At 41.1% G+C, this 14,408-nt stretch overlaps 1 protein-coding gene across 13 annotated transcripts in view; it reads right to left on the minus strand.

Annotated features, from left to right (window-relative positions):
• The window catches only part of SLC4A4 (solute carrier family 4 member 4), a 427,648-nt gene that overhangs the window by 19,282 nt on the left and 393,958 nt on the right, over positions 1 to 14,408 (minus strand). For all 13 annotated transcript variants that reach the window (XM_012785922.3, XM_012785920.2, XM_012785923.2 and 10 more), the window contains 2 exons: positions 5,352 to 5,530; positions 4,163 to 4,235 (listed from right to left, as the gene is read on the minus strand). In XM_012785922.3, the coding sequence (XP_012641376.1) occupies positions 4,163 to 4,235; positions 5,352 to 5,530 (252 nt within the window). The remainder of the gene's footprint in view (positions 1 to 4,162; positions 4,236 to 5,351; positions 5,531 to 14,408) is intronic.

Genomic DNA, 14,408 nt, shown 5'->3' on the forward strand with positions numbered 1-14,408 from the left:
CTTTATTTAAGTTCCACTGTATTTCCCTTTCAGCTATAACAACTATGTTCAGGAACATGTTATAAAAATAATATCCTAATTCCCTTAAGCCTTAAAAATCCAAGCTGATAAGGAAGCTGCTGCCTTGTACTCTGGTCACCAGTCATTGAAGAAACTAGAATGAGGTCTGATGAAGAGTTTCTGAAATGCCATTTTCCTCTGCACATAAGAATTAGAAATTGGATCAAAGGAGCTAGGGAAACCATCTCATGGGAACTGAAAATGAAGGCAAGCACTGTGTTTTATTTTAAAAGGTGATAAACCATGAGGTTTATGAGATTGGCTTTTATGCCAGAACTGCCTGTGTTCAAATCTTGGCCCACTTATTTAATAACTTTGTGACCTGACAAGTTATTCACAATTTTTCTTAATCTGTAAAATGGAGACAATTATTAATATCTTTTTCATAAGTGTTATTCATGGTAGGACTAGATTATAAAAATCTGTGCTGAACCCCTAATCCAATGCCAAGTTCAATAAATGGCAGCTACTATGACAAGCATCATCATCATCATCATCACTATCATTTCTCTTACTTTCCCTACTGAGCAGAGGGTACAGCATACTGTAGGAGCTCAAGATATATCCCCCACATTATAGCACACTAAACAAACCTTAAAGATACACTGGGCCACTCTTCCTGTTAAAGATAAACTAATGCAAGCAAAGGCAACAGAAGTAGCAGTGAAATTTACTTGATCTTTATTTTTTCAGACTTGCCAGAAAATGCAAAAAAGCAAGCTCAAGGAACTGTGCCTTTCATCTTTTTGCTGCTCTTCAATCTCCTCCAGTTTCTCCATACAGAAGCACTAGCCTAACAGGCAATATTTCTGCTGCAGAGACAGATCTAAACAGTTTTGCCAGCCTGGGAAGCCAGTTATTCTTGCTTCCCAACAGCTCTATACCGAATCAGCTTTAAGATTCAATGCTTTGAAGCATGTATGACTGTAGCCAGCCAGGGTCAAGGGGTACCCTCGTGAACTGAAAGCTGGTACACTGTAATTCCTTACATTCTTCCACATGAAAGACTGATTTCGGCAAAGAGATCAAAACAGAAGTCATAAACTTCATGTTCAAAGTGAGCTTGCATAAGTAGGCAGGGGGAGCAACTACCTTACAGGCTTATGCATGAGAGAAAATGACTGGGACCACCTAGACCATCGAACATGGAAGGGATGTGAGGAGCTGGGCAGGGAAGGGCTGAGCCACTTCATTTTACAAAGTAAAAGTCACACATTTCTCTGGGTCCCATTCATTCGGTCTCCTGTCAAAGGCAGACTCTTAAGTAGAGCCGCTCTGTGAAGCTGCACCCTGATTCTTCATAAACACACAGTCACATGGGGGAAGAAAAAAGGATTTCCTCCTCCAGCTAACCCCTGACACCACTTTCGGTGTGAATTCTAAGGTTAATTGTTAATCTTGACTCTTACTCAGGTCTGCTTCTTCCTGTATTGACTTTTTAAGTGAGCTAACAAAGGATCTGTGATCCACGCACATAACTCACCAAACTTCAATGGTGAGAAGGGAACATGGTCTGAAATTAGCGAACCTGATCAGAAGTTGTGATTCCCGAAGTAAGGAACAGCCTAGCTTACTGAAGAAGTGAGGAATCGACTATTGCCAATGTTTGACTCTTTTATTGCTGTTCTTCAATATAGGTTTTCCACAGTATGTTGTAAACTGTATTGACTAAACGATTTCATTGCCCACATTTCGGGCAAAACCTTGCTAAACAAAAATGTTTGCTGGACCAGCTTTTTCACTAATTCTTACAAAGACTCTTTGGGTTAACCCAAAACTGCCCAGGGGGAGTAGCCACAATCCACAATCGTAGATCCCAGCAGCTGAATAGGGGTGAGCTGAAGGGCAGATTAAAGGGAAGGTCAAAGGAAAAGCAAGCTCATGTTCACTGATCCCTCACGTCTGTCTCCTTTCTCTGCATTCTGATCTGTTTCAGTCAATACTAAGGTGCTTTGCATATGAGGGCAAAAAGAGTCATTGCAAAGAACAAAAGAGCTTTCAGCTTTAACTTCTTTGTAGCCATAGTTGGGTGCAAGGTGAGAAAATAGGAAGAGGCATTCTTGAAAATGTGAGACTTGCATCCCTTCCTAAAAATAGCAATTCATACAGTATCTGTTCTCTGTGTCCCTTCGAATCATACGTGATTACTCAACTGATAGGTTCTCCAGGATTAAAGCCAATTTGCTGTCTCACACACACACACACACACACACACACACACACACACACACACACACACACACACAGAACCTTCAAACACATTTGACTTTTTTTGAATTAAGATTTTATGCTATATTAATGAAAAGAAGTAATATCAAAATAAAAGAAAAAATGGGGAGGGTGACGAGTAAATTTGAACTGATGAGAAGGTTTCTATCCATTCATCCCTCACTAGTGACGAAGAACCGGGAGCACCCACAAAGGAAACTTCACAGTTGTGCCATGCGAGTCCACCTTTGGGGAACCCAGAGGGACAGTTCATTTCTACCACAATCTGCCACGATATGGCAATGAGCTCTCTAAAATGGTCACTCCACACGAGGTGCCATTGCCTGAGAGGTAAAGGTATCATTGGGCTTTTCTACCAGCTGACGTGGCGTCTACAGGATGACAGAGGACACAAAGAATTTTGGCAATGGACTTGATGCCGTGAAACTCACTACACCTTCAAACCTACCCCACAACTGGCTTTGCACTGGCAAAGGTGACCACATAGCTCCTTCTGTCCCTGAAGAATATAAATTCTGTACTCTTTTAAGACCCTCTCCACAGAACCAGAAATAATTTCTCAGAGGTTGCTTTACATCTTAATTCCTCATGTGTTAGATGAGATGCATATTTCTTCATGAATCTAGTTAGAAATTAATTAAACCAGTTAATTGGCATTGTAGAAAACAAAGAAAAAAATATTAAATATTTTAAAAGTTTACCAAGTATTTTGTACATAATGTACACTTTAGTCTAAATACCCTGAAGGCAAAAGTTAGTCTTATTTATAGGTTAAGATATCATAGTTTTACTTTCCTTAAATTCATCTGAGTGGCATAAAATTTGCTAATTTGAAAGAGATTGAGAGCTTTTGCTTTTCACTAACTTCACTATGTAATTTGAAATCTTCAGAAGAATGTACTGGCCCATTACTTGTGTAATTAAATGAGCATTTTAAAAACCTTAAAAATTAGAATTGCTTAAAAATAAAAATTTTCAGAGAAAAATATTTAAGGATTTTGTTAACAATGGTTGTTTATAGCTGTTAGGTCTATGGGTGACTTTTGTGCTTTGTACTGTGGTATAAAGCATACGATACCAATTTTCAACAACAATTGGCTTACACTGTTTATAGAATAGAAAAAATAAAATCCATCACAAAAGAAAATTAGAAACTTTATGAGCAGGTATATATTAACCTTCTTTGTTTTTTTTTCTGCTTCTCAGTAAGTTTTCACATATAGTTTATATTTATCTCTCTACGCAGATATCCATCCCATCAATCAAATCTTAAATTTCTAAATAACCTACCCACATAATTTTTCTTCTTTAGAAGTTCATTTCTAGAGTTTTCTAAATATAGATCAGTAATTTTACTCTAATATCTCTTTGTGGACTATGAAGCCTTCTGATTCAAAGAAAGTAAAAACACAGCAATAATTAAAAACGGGAGAAAAATTTCAAACTGGTCATCCTGAATCGCTCATGTTGTCCAGGAATCTAAGGGGGGAATAGGGCAGCATTTGGGTACAAGTAAATGGAGAATGATGGAAGAAAGTATGTACAGGAGACAAGGAGAGTTCAAAATGTGTTTGTTTTGGTCAGATTGAACTGCATGAAACTGCTGTTTTCATGGGTCAGAATGTTTGAATATTGGTAATTTCATTACGGTTCAATCAGATAACTGCAAAAATCATAATAAGGGAAGGGGTGAGAGAGTGAGAAGGAAATCAAGGTGAAAGTTTTTTTAAAGTCCTCTTTCTACTTGACTCCTGCCTCAGTGTGTTATAGAGCTGATGAGCATCTTGCAAATGTTTCATAAGAATTCCACTCTTCATATGTCCAATGTCAGTGTTCTGAGGAGGAGGAAGAGGTGAGCGTTTCACATATTTACCTTCAAGATGGGAGCCATAAAGACTGACAGACCAGTCAGAATAAACACAAGGGTTCCAGTGACTCTTTGTTCCCTGAAACCAAATCAAAAGATTACCAATCTACCTCTTGTTTTCATAAACATGCTCTTGTCTTTTCACCTTCAAAAAAAGACTATACATTGACCAAATCAATGTTTTGCTAAAATAGCAAAGGTGTCAATAACATGTCATTAACAATCTCAAGGACAGCATAAAGGGTCAACATAACTATAAAAAAAAAATCACTTAAAGTTGTCACAATATGTTATTTGAATTCATGAAGAAAGAAGTGATCTTGCTATATCTTTTGCTCCTTTGAGAATCAAGAAGGAAAAATCCTTTGCTCTTGGTCCAGCAATTACTGGCCTCTTTGAAGCCCTTATTTTTTAAACAACTTGTCTAGTTGTATAATTACACCTTCTTTCATAGGAGACAGATATTACATTGTACCATGTTCTAATTAACCAATAGCTAAGGGAAATTTCATGACTGCAATAAATCACATCAGTCTAACTTTCAAATCTACAATGACAAAAGTACTTTTTGACAAATATGATTTCCCATCCTACACCCCTCCCCCCTCCCCCCAAAAAGAATCACCCATTGTTGTGGCGTGGGAAATGATGGCTCTGTCCTGTAAGCTCTCCACCCCAGCACTCATGAGCAGGGTTTGCTGCAAAAAGTTCTCAGCAGAGGATAAAAGCCTTCTCCCACTGCCCTTGATGGCTACCCAAATCTAATAGCTGGAGGTCAAAGTTTCTCAGTACTTTTAGGGACAGAAAATGAATTGGAAAAATCAGAATTCCTTTCCCTTCAAAGAATCTTAAAAGTCATAAGCAGACTCAAGAGTTTTAGGGCCTTTCTATATGACTGTGATAGAGCAATCACTGCAGCACCAAAATCACCCGCATGTTGAAGAAAATTAATTGCTTGTGTTTTTTATGTTGCATCATTTAGGGTTTCGGTAATCAACAAAATTTATATATCATAAGAACTAAAAAAAAAAAAAAAACTCTGATGAAAATTTAGTCCTTTCTGGAACAGAAAATATAGGAATCAATTAATCATCACCAACCCTACGTCCTCCAAATCTGCTCATTTCCTTACGATTGACACACGGATGTGTGGAAAATGTGTTATGTAGAGCTGTTTTCCTTTGACTCAACACACCTCACTCCTAGAAACTTCGGCTGTTCTCCAGGTGCAGAAGTCTCTGTCTCCATCTTCAAACTGTCGATGTGAGCGATGGAGATGACAGTGGCAGCTACATACCATGGAAGAGCCATGAAGGAGCACACGACCATGAGGATGGCCACCCAGAAGAGATCCAAGTGATACCCAGCTCCTTTCTGTGGAAGAGACAACAGAACCAGGTGGAGAACATACTTGTATTTGATATCTAGTCATGTTCCCGGACAGGACTCAAGATTACCAAAAGAAACGGACTCGCTTTGCTTGATAAGGTAAACTTGTTAGGGGAAAGGACTTTATCTTCCTCATATTATTCCCCCAGCAATTAAACATATAGCCACCTCCTACAGCTGCTATAGGAGACACCTCCTCTACTATAGCTTTGAATAATTGTTTAAGTTAGATTTGAGTCATGGCTTTACCTGTTACTTTTTTTTTTGAGAGAGAGTGAGAGAGAGAGAGAGAGAGTCACACTCTGTTTCCCGGGCTAGAGTGCTGGGGCGTCAGCCTAGCTCACAGCAACCTCAAACTCCTGGAAAGCGATCCTTCTGCCTCAGCCTCCCAAGTAGCTGGGACTACAGGCATGCACCACCATGCCTGACTAATTTTTTCTATATATTTTTAGTTGTTCAATTAATTTCTTTCTATTTTTAGTAGAGACGGGGTCTCGCTCTTGCTCAGGATGGTTTTGAACTCCTGACCTTGAGTGATCTGTCTGCCTTGGCCTCCCAGACTGCTAGGATTATAGGTGTGAGCCACCACGCCTGGCCTGTTACTTGTTAATTGCTAAGTAACCTCTATGCATCCAATTTTCTAATCAGAACAATGGAGATACGTGCATACTTTGAAGAGGAGTTGGGACCATTCAAGGATGTAACAGAGGCAAAGTGTCTTGGAGCAACTTAAATAGTAATAGTTGTTACGTAGCAGGAACCCAATAAATGGTGGCAGGGTCAGTAGTGGTACTGGTTGTTGCTGTTAAAATGTTAACATCTGGAAAGCAGCTCTCTGCCTTGTCTACTCGACAGTGTTTAGCAGCACGCTGTGTATCCAGACGGCAGTCAGTGTATATAGATTAAAGATCCGAAAGCCACCTTGAGACGGTATGTAGAAGACCATTTTTCACCTTTCACATTATATGAAAATAACTGTTTAGCATCTATGACACATCATCATTAAGGTTATTAGCACCCCTTAATCAGAATAGGCTGACTGCAAACATCATCGAATGGGCGCAATAACACTGACTGGGAGAGCAGACAATTGAACTAAAGGTCCAGCTCTTTTACTCATTAAATAAATATTGTTAAATGTGTCCACAATGTTATTCCACGGTTATATTTCTCGGCTCTATTTACGAAGAAATCGAATGCCCGACACCCCTACGGAGCCTGAGAACATGGAGCAGTCCGTCTTCACAGCATGGGAGCAGCAGTGCCAGGGCCCAGAGCATGACCGACCAAGGAAACGGAAGGGTTGGCTTTAAAATCGAGGCTGTGATTCACACTAGCAACAGTGGTGACTGTTATCCTTCGGGTCCGGTTACAACACTGCGCTCCTCTTGCTGAAGTGCCAGGATTTCACCCCTGGCTCCCACACATGGGTCTAATCATGTTCCCAGAGAACTCATCCCAGGCAAGCGGAGCGACGCAAAAAAGAAAAGCATGCGTTCACTTAATCCAGGTTGGGCTAAGAACAAAACTCTACTTGAGAGACAAATAGGTTAATATATATCCTCAAAACAAGTTCATTTCGAGAAGGCATAACAGTTTGAATTGGGAGTTGGGTAAAGCAGGGGAAGGGAGGGCAAAGGAGAGATGAGCTGAAATAAACTTGTTTGACAATGACTGATGATGTGACTGTCATGCTATATCTGGGATCTCACTCATCCATTCTTCTACTGAGTGCTGACTGCCAACTTAGTCTCAGGGGTGGTTCTCAGTACGGCTGACACATCTGTGACTAAAGCAGACAAAAATCCTACTGAGGAAGACCACACTAAACAGCATAAATGAATAAACTATACAGTACCTAAACAGTCCTAGGTACTAAGGGGAACTATAAGAACTTGGACTTGTATACTGAATGCAACGGAAAAGGGTTGGAGGGTTTTATTAATAAATGGAGGAGTGACAGGATTTACTTATATGCTAAGCACTCTGGCTGCTGTTAGGAACACATTGAGACTTTCTGTTCCTAAGAGGAAATGAAAGCCACCCCTGTGACCTGAAGGCCCTGCATGGTCTGCCACTGCCCTTCTCTCCAGCCCAACTCTCCCTCTGTCACTGCAGCCACATGGGGTTCTTTCTGTCACTCATTCTCGCTGGGTTACCCCTCTCCGAGGGCCTGTGCACACAGCGACTCCCTTGCTCGCTTGGAATACCCTTCCCACCCGCCTCATTTACCTCATTCTAATCCTTTAGATCTAGACATCAAGGTCACGCCTTGAGGCACTCTCTACACCTCCTGGACTGGGCAAACACTCTCAAAACACTGTCGCCTCCCCTTCATGGCATCAGCCACATTGGCCAAGTCACATTTCACACGATTATTTGAATCGTGCCTCTCTTCCTCATAGCTCCATGAGGACAAGGACCACGTGTGTTTTTGCTCACCACTGAACCAGCAGTGCCCACTGCAGGGGAGACACTCTAGATAAATGTTCAATGGATAAATGAATGAATGCTAACTCATTCATTCAGTATGCTAGACCCTAGAAGGAAAGTATTCTCTATAAAACACAGTCCTTGCCCCCAAGTGGTTTACTGTCATGGCAGATCTGGACAAATCAACAGGTATTTGCAACACCACGGTGTCCAAGGTCTACGGTAGGGGTGATTACTTAAGGATGCCATGAAAGCACCCAGGAGGGGTACCCAATCCAGTCCACGTCAGGGATGGTTTGCATACAGAATAATACTTAAGTCCTAAAATGTGAGCCATAATCAGCTGGGAGACAAGATAAGGGGAAGCAGGAGAAAAACAATGCAAAACAAGGTACCATTTTGAGAAAATAAAACAGAGTTGGTGCACAGGAGGAAATCGGGGAGGGAGGAAATTAGGTGTGAGAACTTAAGAACTTGTACGTCTTGCTAAAGACTTTGGAATTTTTTATATAAGAGCAATGGGAAGTCACTGAAGCGTTTTAGGCAGGCAAGTGTGGTTTGTAGAGGGCGTACTGGCAGTGGCCAGGATTGGAGGCAGAGGACAGACATGGGAACATCGCTTTAGTCCAGGCTTGAGACAGCACAGTTTAAACTGAAGTAACGACACTGGGCAGATTTTAAGGAGATCGTGTTCAGACAGGGGAAAGCAACAAATTCACTTTGCCAAATTTCAGTGAGCAAGGCTGACCACCATCCCACTAGAACAGCGCCCTACACGCGTTGAACTCTGGAGACAGCTGCTGAACAGAGCAGTAAAAGCCATGCTTCAATTCATAGTGCCCCACCCATGGCCATAGGGAGCCCAGAACCCAAATGGTTGTTACAGAAATTTTTCCTGCAAAACAACCTACATATGTATGAGGACAAGCCGCTTCTAAGACATCCCTTTTAGATAAAAGTATCCGAATGACCTGATTTGAATGGAATGAAAATAATATTGAAATTCTGGCATGTTTTATATAAATAATATTGCAAGAAATAGAGAATAATGTTTTTTTCAAAAAAAAAATACACGAAACTTTTTATCTGTTCTTTACTCCTTCTCCCTGTTGTCACTACCGTTTGCAGAGCCTCAGGAATTCTTTCCTCCTGCAGCACCTCTAATCCTCACTCACACTCAGCTCTCCCCCCACCTCCACTCTGGCAACCCTTCCATCCACCCCTGCTGCTGCCGGAGTGAGTGTTTAAGGTGCAATTCCGAGGCTGGGCTCGGTGGCTCACGCCTGTAATCCTAGCACTCTGGGAGGCTGAGGCGGGCGGATCGTTTGAGCTCAGGAGTTTTAGACCAGCCTAAGCAAGAGCGAGACCCTATCTCTACTAAAAAAAAAAAAAAAATAGAAAGAAATTAGCTGGACAATTAAAAATATACATAGAAAAAATTAGCGGGGCATGGTGGTGCATGTGTAGTCCCAGCTACTTGGGAGGCCAAGGCAGGAGGATCGCTTGAGCCCAGGAGTTTGAGGTTGCTGTGAGCTAGACTGACGCCACGGCGCTCTAGCCTGGGCAAGAGAATGAGACTCTGTCTCAAAAAATACAAAATAAAGTGCAATTCAGATCCCGTCAATCGGAGGCTGGGGTGCTGTTGGGCAGGGGAGGCCAGCAGAGATGAGAAGGCCAAGCGGGACACAGCCTCGCTTCCACGCTGAGGCTCCTACAATGAACACTGCCACGGGGCCCTTGAGGATCCTGACTCCATAGAACTGGCACGTTCTGTGCCTCTGTCGTTCCCTACGTGCCAGTCTTCACACTGATGTTCTGTTTCTACTCCTTGACATTTGTTTAAAACCATCCTCTCCTTTCCAGGCCCAACTCAAATTCCCCTCTTCCTTCACGCCACCCGGCAACCCTTGGCCCTCCACGCCAGTCTCACCGCAGAAGTCCCTGCTTTTCTCTTGTCACTGACGAGATCCACTGTCCTCACGAACTCATCTTTTTAAAGTCTAAATCATTACATGCCACTCCCTGCTTAGCACCCTCCGGTGGCTTCCTGTTCACTTTGAATAAAAACTAAACCCTGTAAAATTGTCTTTAAGTTCCTATATCAGTGTTTCTTCCTGGAACTATTTTGCAGCCCCCACCCAGACATTTGACAATTTTTGGTTTTTACAGCTTGGGGACGAGGGTGAGCCTTTGGGACGAGGGTGAGCCTGGCATCTACTGTCTAGAGACCAGAGGTGATCTAGAAGACCCTACCATGCATAAGACAGCTGCCACCAACAAAAAATCGTTCAAACTGTCAATGCTGAAGTTGAGAAATTTTGTTGTACATGATCTGGCCCCACTACCTTTGACTTCATCTTGAATTACCAGGTCCCCGTGTTTCGGTCACATGGCCTGTTGTCAGTACACCAAGCTCCTTCCCACCCTGGGCCCTTTGCATTTGCTTACGTCTTTCCATGGGAAACTGCCATCTAATAAACATTTATTGCACATCTATCCTGTGGTAGGCCCTATGTTGATAAAACAATAAATAAGACAAAATACAAGTTCGAAAGGAGTTTATAGATTACACGTTGAAGCCAGACATGAACACAAATAATGCATGTGCAAAGCACAAAGCACAAAAGAAGGCTTGGTTAGTTCTACCTTTAGTGGTAGACGTAAGTGGTGAATAGGGAAAAGCCACTAAACTCTTCTAGGGCACAGAATAATTTTTATCTTCAACATCTAATACAAGTGTTCCATACATAGCAAGCACTCAAGCATTCCGTAAATGCTCAAAAGGTTAAGTATGTCCTTTAAAAGTTTAAAAAAGTCCATGTCTCTGTGAATATAAACCAAAAGGATGTTCTATTTTCTGAAACTGGAGATTATTTTAAGTACAAGGCTAGGAAGTAAAACTTTATTTTCTTTTGAAATTGTATATGCTTTGCTAATACCAAACAAAAATCATTCAGGAATAAATCCATAGAAATCAAAATCTATAAAAGAAAAAAGACTAGTCTGGCAGTCGAAAGTTGACATCTGGTTTGTCGATGGTGACAAAGCAGGGGTCAGGAATAGCATACACCCGTGCAGAGACGAGAACAAACACACACGCTAGGAGCCCCCCAGGAACCAGATAATATGGGGACAGCCAGAGCCATGAGAGAGTACCTCCCACCAAGGGCACCACAGTTGGCTGAGGGGACTCAGATCTGAACACACATTATAACGCGCTCTAAATATGTTTGGAAAAGACACCAGAAAGCACAGAGGAAGAAATGCTTAATGTCTAGAGTGAAGCCACAAAAACTCCCTGACATCGGAAAGGGCTGTGAACAAGTTCCGCATTCACGTTGGGAACTGGAGATGGGTTTGTATGTTTCCCAGTTGGCAGCCATCTCCCCCAGCGTGACAACTCGGAGAACCACGCGGGCCAACGATGACAAAATTCTTCAACATGTATTTATTGAGCACACCATATGGAACTGTGGTGGACCCCATGAGAGCTGCAGACAGGAATGAAACATGGTCCTCACTTTGAAAACCTTCTGGCCCAGAGAAGGGGATAAAGTAATTCTACAACATAATTCCTGGTAAGACATCATGTGACCAGTGCCCCAAAGTAATGCAAATATACCAAAGCAAAATAACTACCTTAGAGGTGGAGGCTACATTGAGAAGTTTTTATATTTGGATTATCTTAGAGGATTTTGATAAACAGCAATCATTGAGCAGTGAGGAGAAGAGCCTTTTGGCTGGTGGACCTAGCAGAAGAAACTGTCAGATCTGAGAAACTAACAGTTCATTTGACTAGAGCATTGGCTAGCATTTGGAAGGAGTGGTTTTAAATTTAGGTTGAGGTCGTCTGGCAAAGAGACTTAAATCCCAGGCTAATGCAAATGGACATGCTTTCAAGTGGCAGAGGTTTAGAGGGCCAAGGTGTGATGGTTTGGAAATACAGGCCTGACACACAAGAATAGCACTTTAAAAAAATTAATGCTTTTGGAATGACACAAGGAAGACTGGTTATTAACTCATGTCTAAACCATCAGAAGAGTCTAGAATTGGGTCTAGGGTTATCATAATAGGAATAGAAAGGAAAAATAAAAACAGGGCAAAGTAGGGATTTGGGAATTATCCAAAGAAATACACTCAACTTGAGGGTTTTACCACGAAATACATTAGAGCAAACTGGTTGTCACAACCACCTAATATGTATTTTTCTATACCTATCCTCCCTCCTACTCCCAATCTATAACATTCTTGAAATAATTTTCCTAGTGAGAAGGATCTCTTGTAGTCTGCAGCTTAGACCCTGTTCTTGTCTCTGCTAATAACTGATGGAATAACCCTAGAGAAGTCATCACCTTATTGCCCCTGGTTTGCTTTTGAGTGCTCTGCAGGGACAGTGCAGGATATAACTAACCAAAACGACGGCCAAAAAAAGCCCAGTGCCTTGGTGTTCCTACATCAATACAGAGCTATGCAGCAGAGCGGAAAGGTGGCCCCCATCCCAAGCAGAGCACACAGCCAGGGCCAGTGGACAGGAAGCCAAAGCAAATGCCACCCGAAACATGCCGTTGTTAATATCACAGTGCCTTCATCTCTCTTGCTGTTTCAGGTTTTTCTTTTGAATCAATTTCATAGCAGTTAAGGCCCTTTATAATTTTAGACAGAATCTCCCATTTTCACATTCCACAGCTTTCCTCTTGTAAAAAAAAAAAAAAAGGTGACCAAAACAATTTCCAAAGTGAAAAAAACCTTTGATTCATAATGAAGTGTCCACTGGTATCATTAGATTTGTGACAAAGGACTGGCACTTAGTCCACAACTATCATTATTCAAATGAATGATTGCAAATGGGAAATTCCAAAAGTGATGAAAACTTACTTTTTATATACTCAACTCTTATTCTAAGAGGTAAATCCTTATATACCTTAATTTTCTAACGTTTTCTATAGAGAATATGGGAATAAAAAGTTTCTATATTTTATCAATCCAAAGCTTGGTAAACTCTAAATTCTGAATTTTATCAGTAAGAAAACCTAATGAGCAAAAAATAGTAGGCATTTGTCCCCAAAGATACACAGCAAATCTGGCCAATCATAGATAAAAATTAAGAATTGGTTTATAAATTTTTTTCAGAATAAAAATATATTAGTCAACATCTATTTCCAGCCTTTTGGTAAACTAAATCAACACCTAAACTCTTCCAGTATAGAACATCTAAACATGCTCAACAAAACACAGAAAATATCTTCTAGAAACCATGGCTTATCTGCCAGAAAGTAAGAAGAACAACTGGAGACAAAACACAACAACAACAGGAAAGAGCAAATGCACAGGGTCAGAAAGTCTGGAGTCTGAGACAGCCTTCAAAGACAGTACCAAGCATTGAAGGCTCAGGGTCTGAATTTTAGGGACAGGAGACGAAACCTAGGGGTATAAGGGAGAGGTATAGATGGGGAAAACCAGCCAAAATAAAACTAGGATGGTCTAAACACAGTATACTCAAATGGCCAATTAAAAGAAAAAACATCCCATGGAAAAAGGCAGTGGGAACACATGCCTTTGCTTGCCACTGGGTATAAGACCAAAAAAAAAAAATTCTCTAAGGATATTTCTAACCACAAACCTGCAATTGAGTTCGTGGCTGGAATTCACATTATCTCTGTGGCCTGGAAAATCCTAAGCCAAAAAAATGTAGTGTAAAGTGGTCCTGGCCTTTTATGAATTAAATTGAATTATATGAATTATGAATTAGTCTTGGCCCTCACCCATCCCCAAAAATATATATAGCTATAGATAGATACATAGATGGTGTAATAGATATACAATATCAAACCTATACATCATCAAGCTTCTAGATCCAATGACTAATTTAAAGGAAATAAAGAGAACAAAGAAGATGCTAAATGACACCATTAGAGAAGCAACCACCAAGATCTAGACTGTGGCAAATTTTTAAGTACAAATATATCAGATTTTGTTTTCTAAAAATACCTAGAAAAGTATCTCCTATCTCATATAGTTTTCTACAATGTGACCTTGCCATTCCACCATCAAAAGGTGGATCTTCCTCACCCTCTTGGGCGCAGGCTGTCCTAGTGACTACTGTGACCAATCAACTAAGGCAAAGTAAAGCAGTAAGGCTGTGCCAATTGTGGAGTGACCATTAAATGGCCTAACATCTTCCACTTCTTAATTCTTGGAAGTCAGCTGCCATGTGACAAGTGCAAAAAACCCCACATTACCAGGCTGTGAGAAGCTCAGCAATCTTAGAATTCAGACAGGTGTCTCAGAGCAACACAGTAACTACTCACGGCTGGGGGTGGAGGGAGAGTCATTTTAATGGAAGTTTCCAACTGAATTCTCAACCTTTTCTTTGATCCTGACCCAAAACCAGTATTTGCTTTGGTGTCAATGGTTCCCTGGAAATGTCTGT

This window comes from Microcebus murinus, chromosome 26, assembly GCF_040939455.1.
Source record: "Microcebus murinus isolate Inina chromosome 26, M.murinus_Inina_mat1.0, whole genome shotgun sequence".
Classification (NCBI taxonomy): domain Eukaryota; kingdom Metazoa; phylum Chordata; class Mammalia; order Primates; family Cheirogaleidae; genus Microcebus; species Microcebus murinus.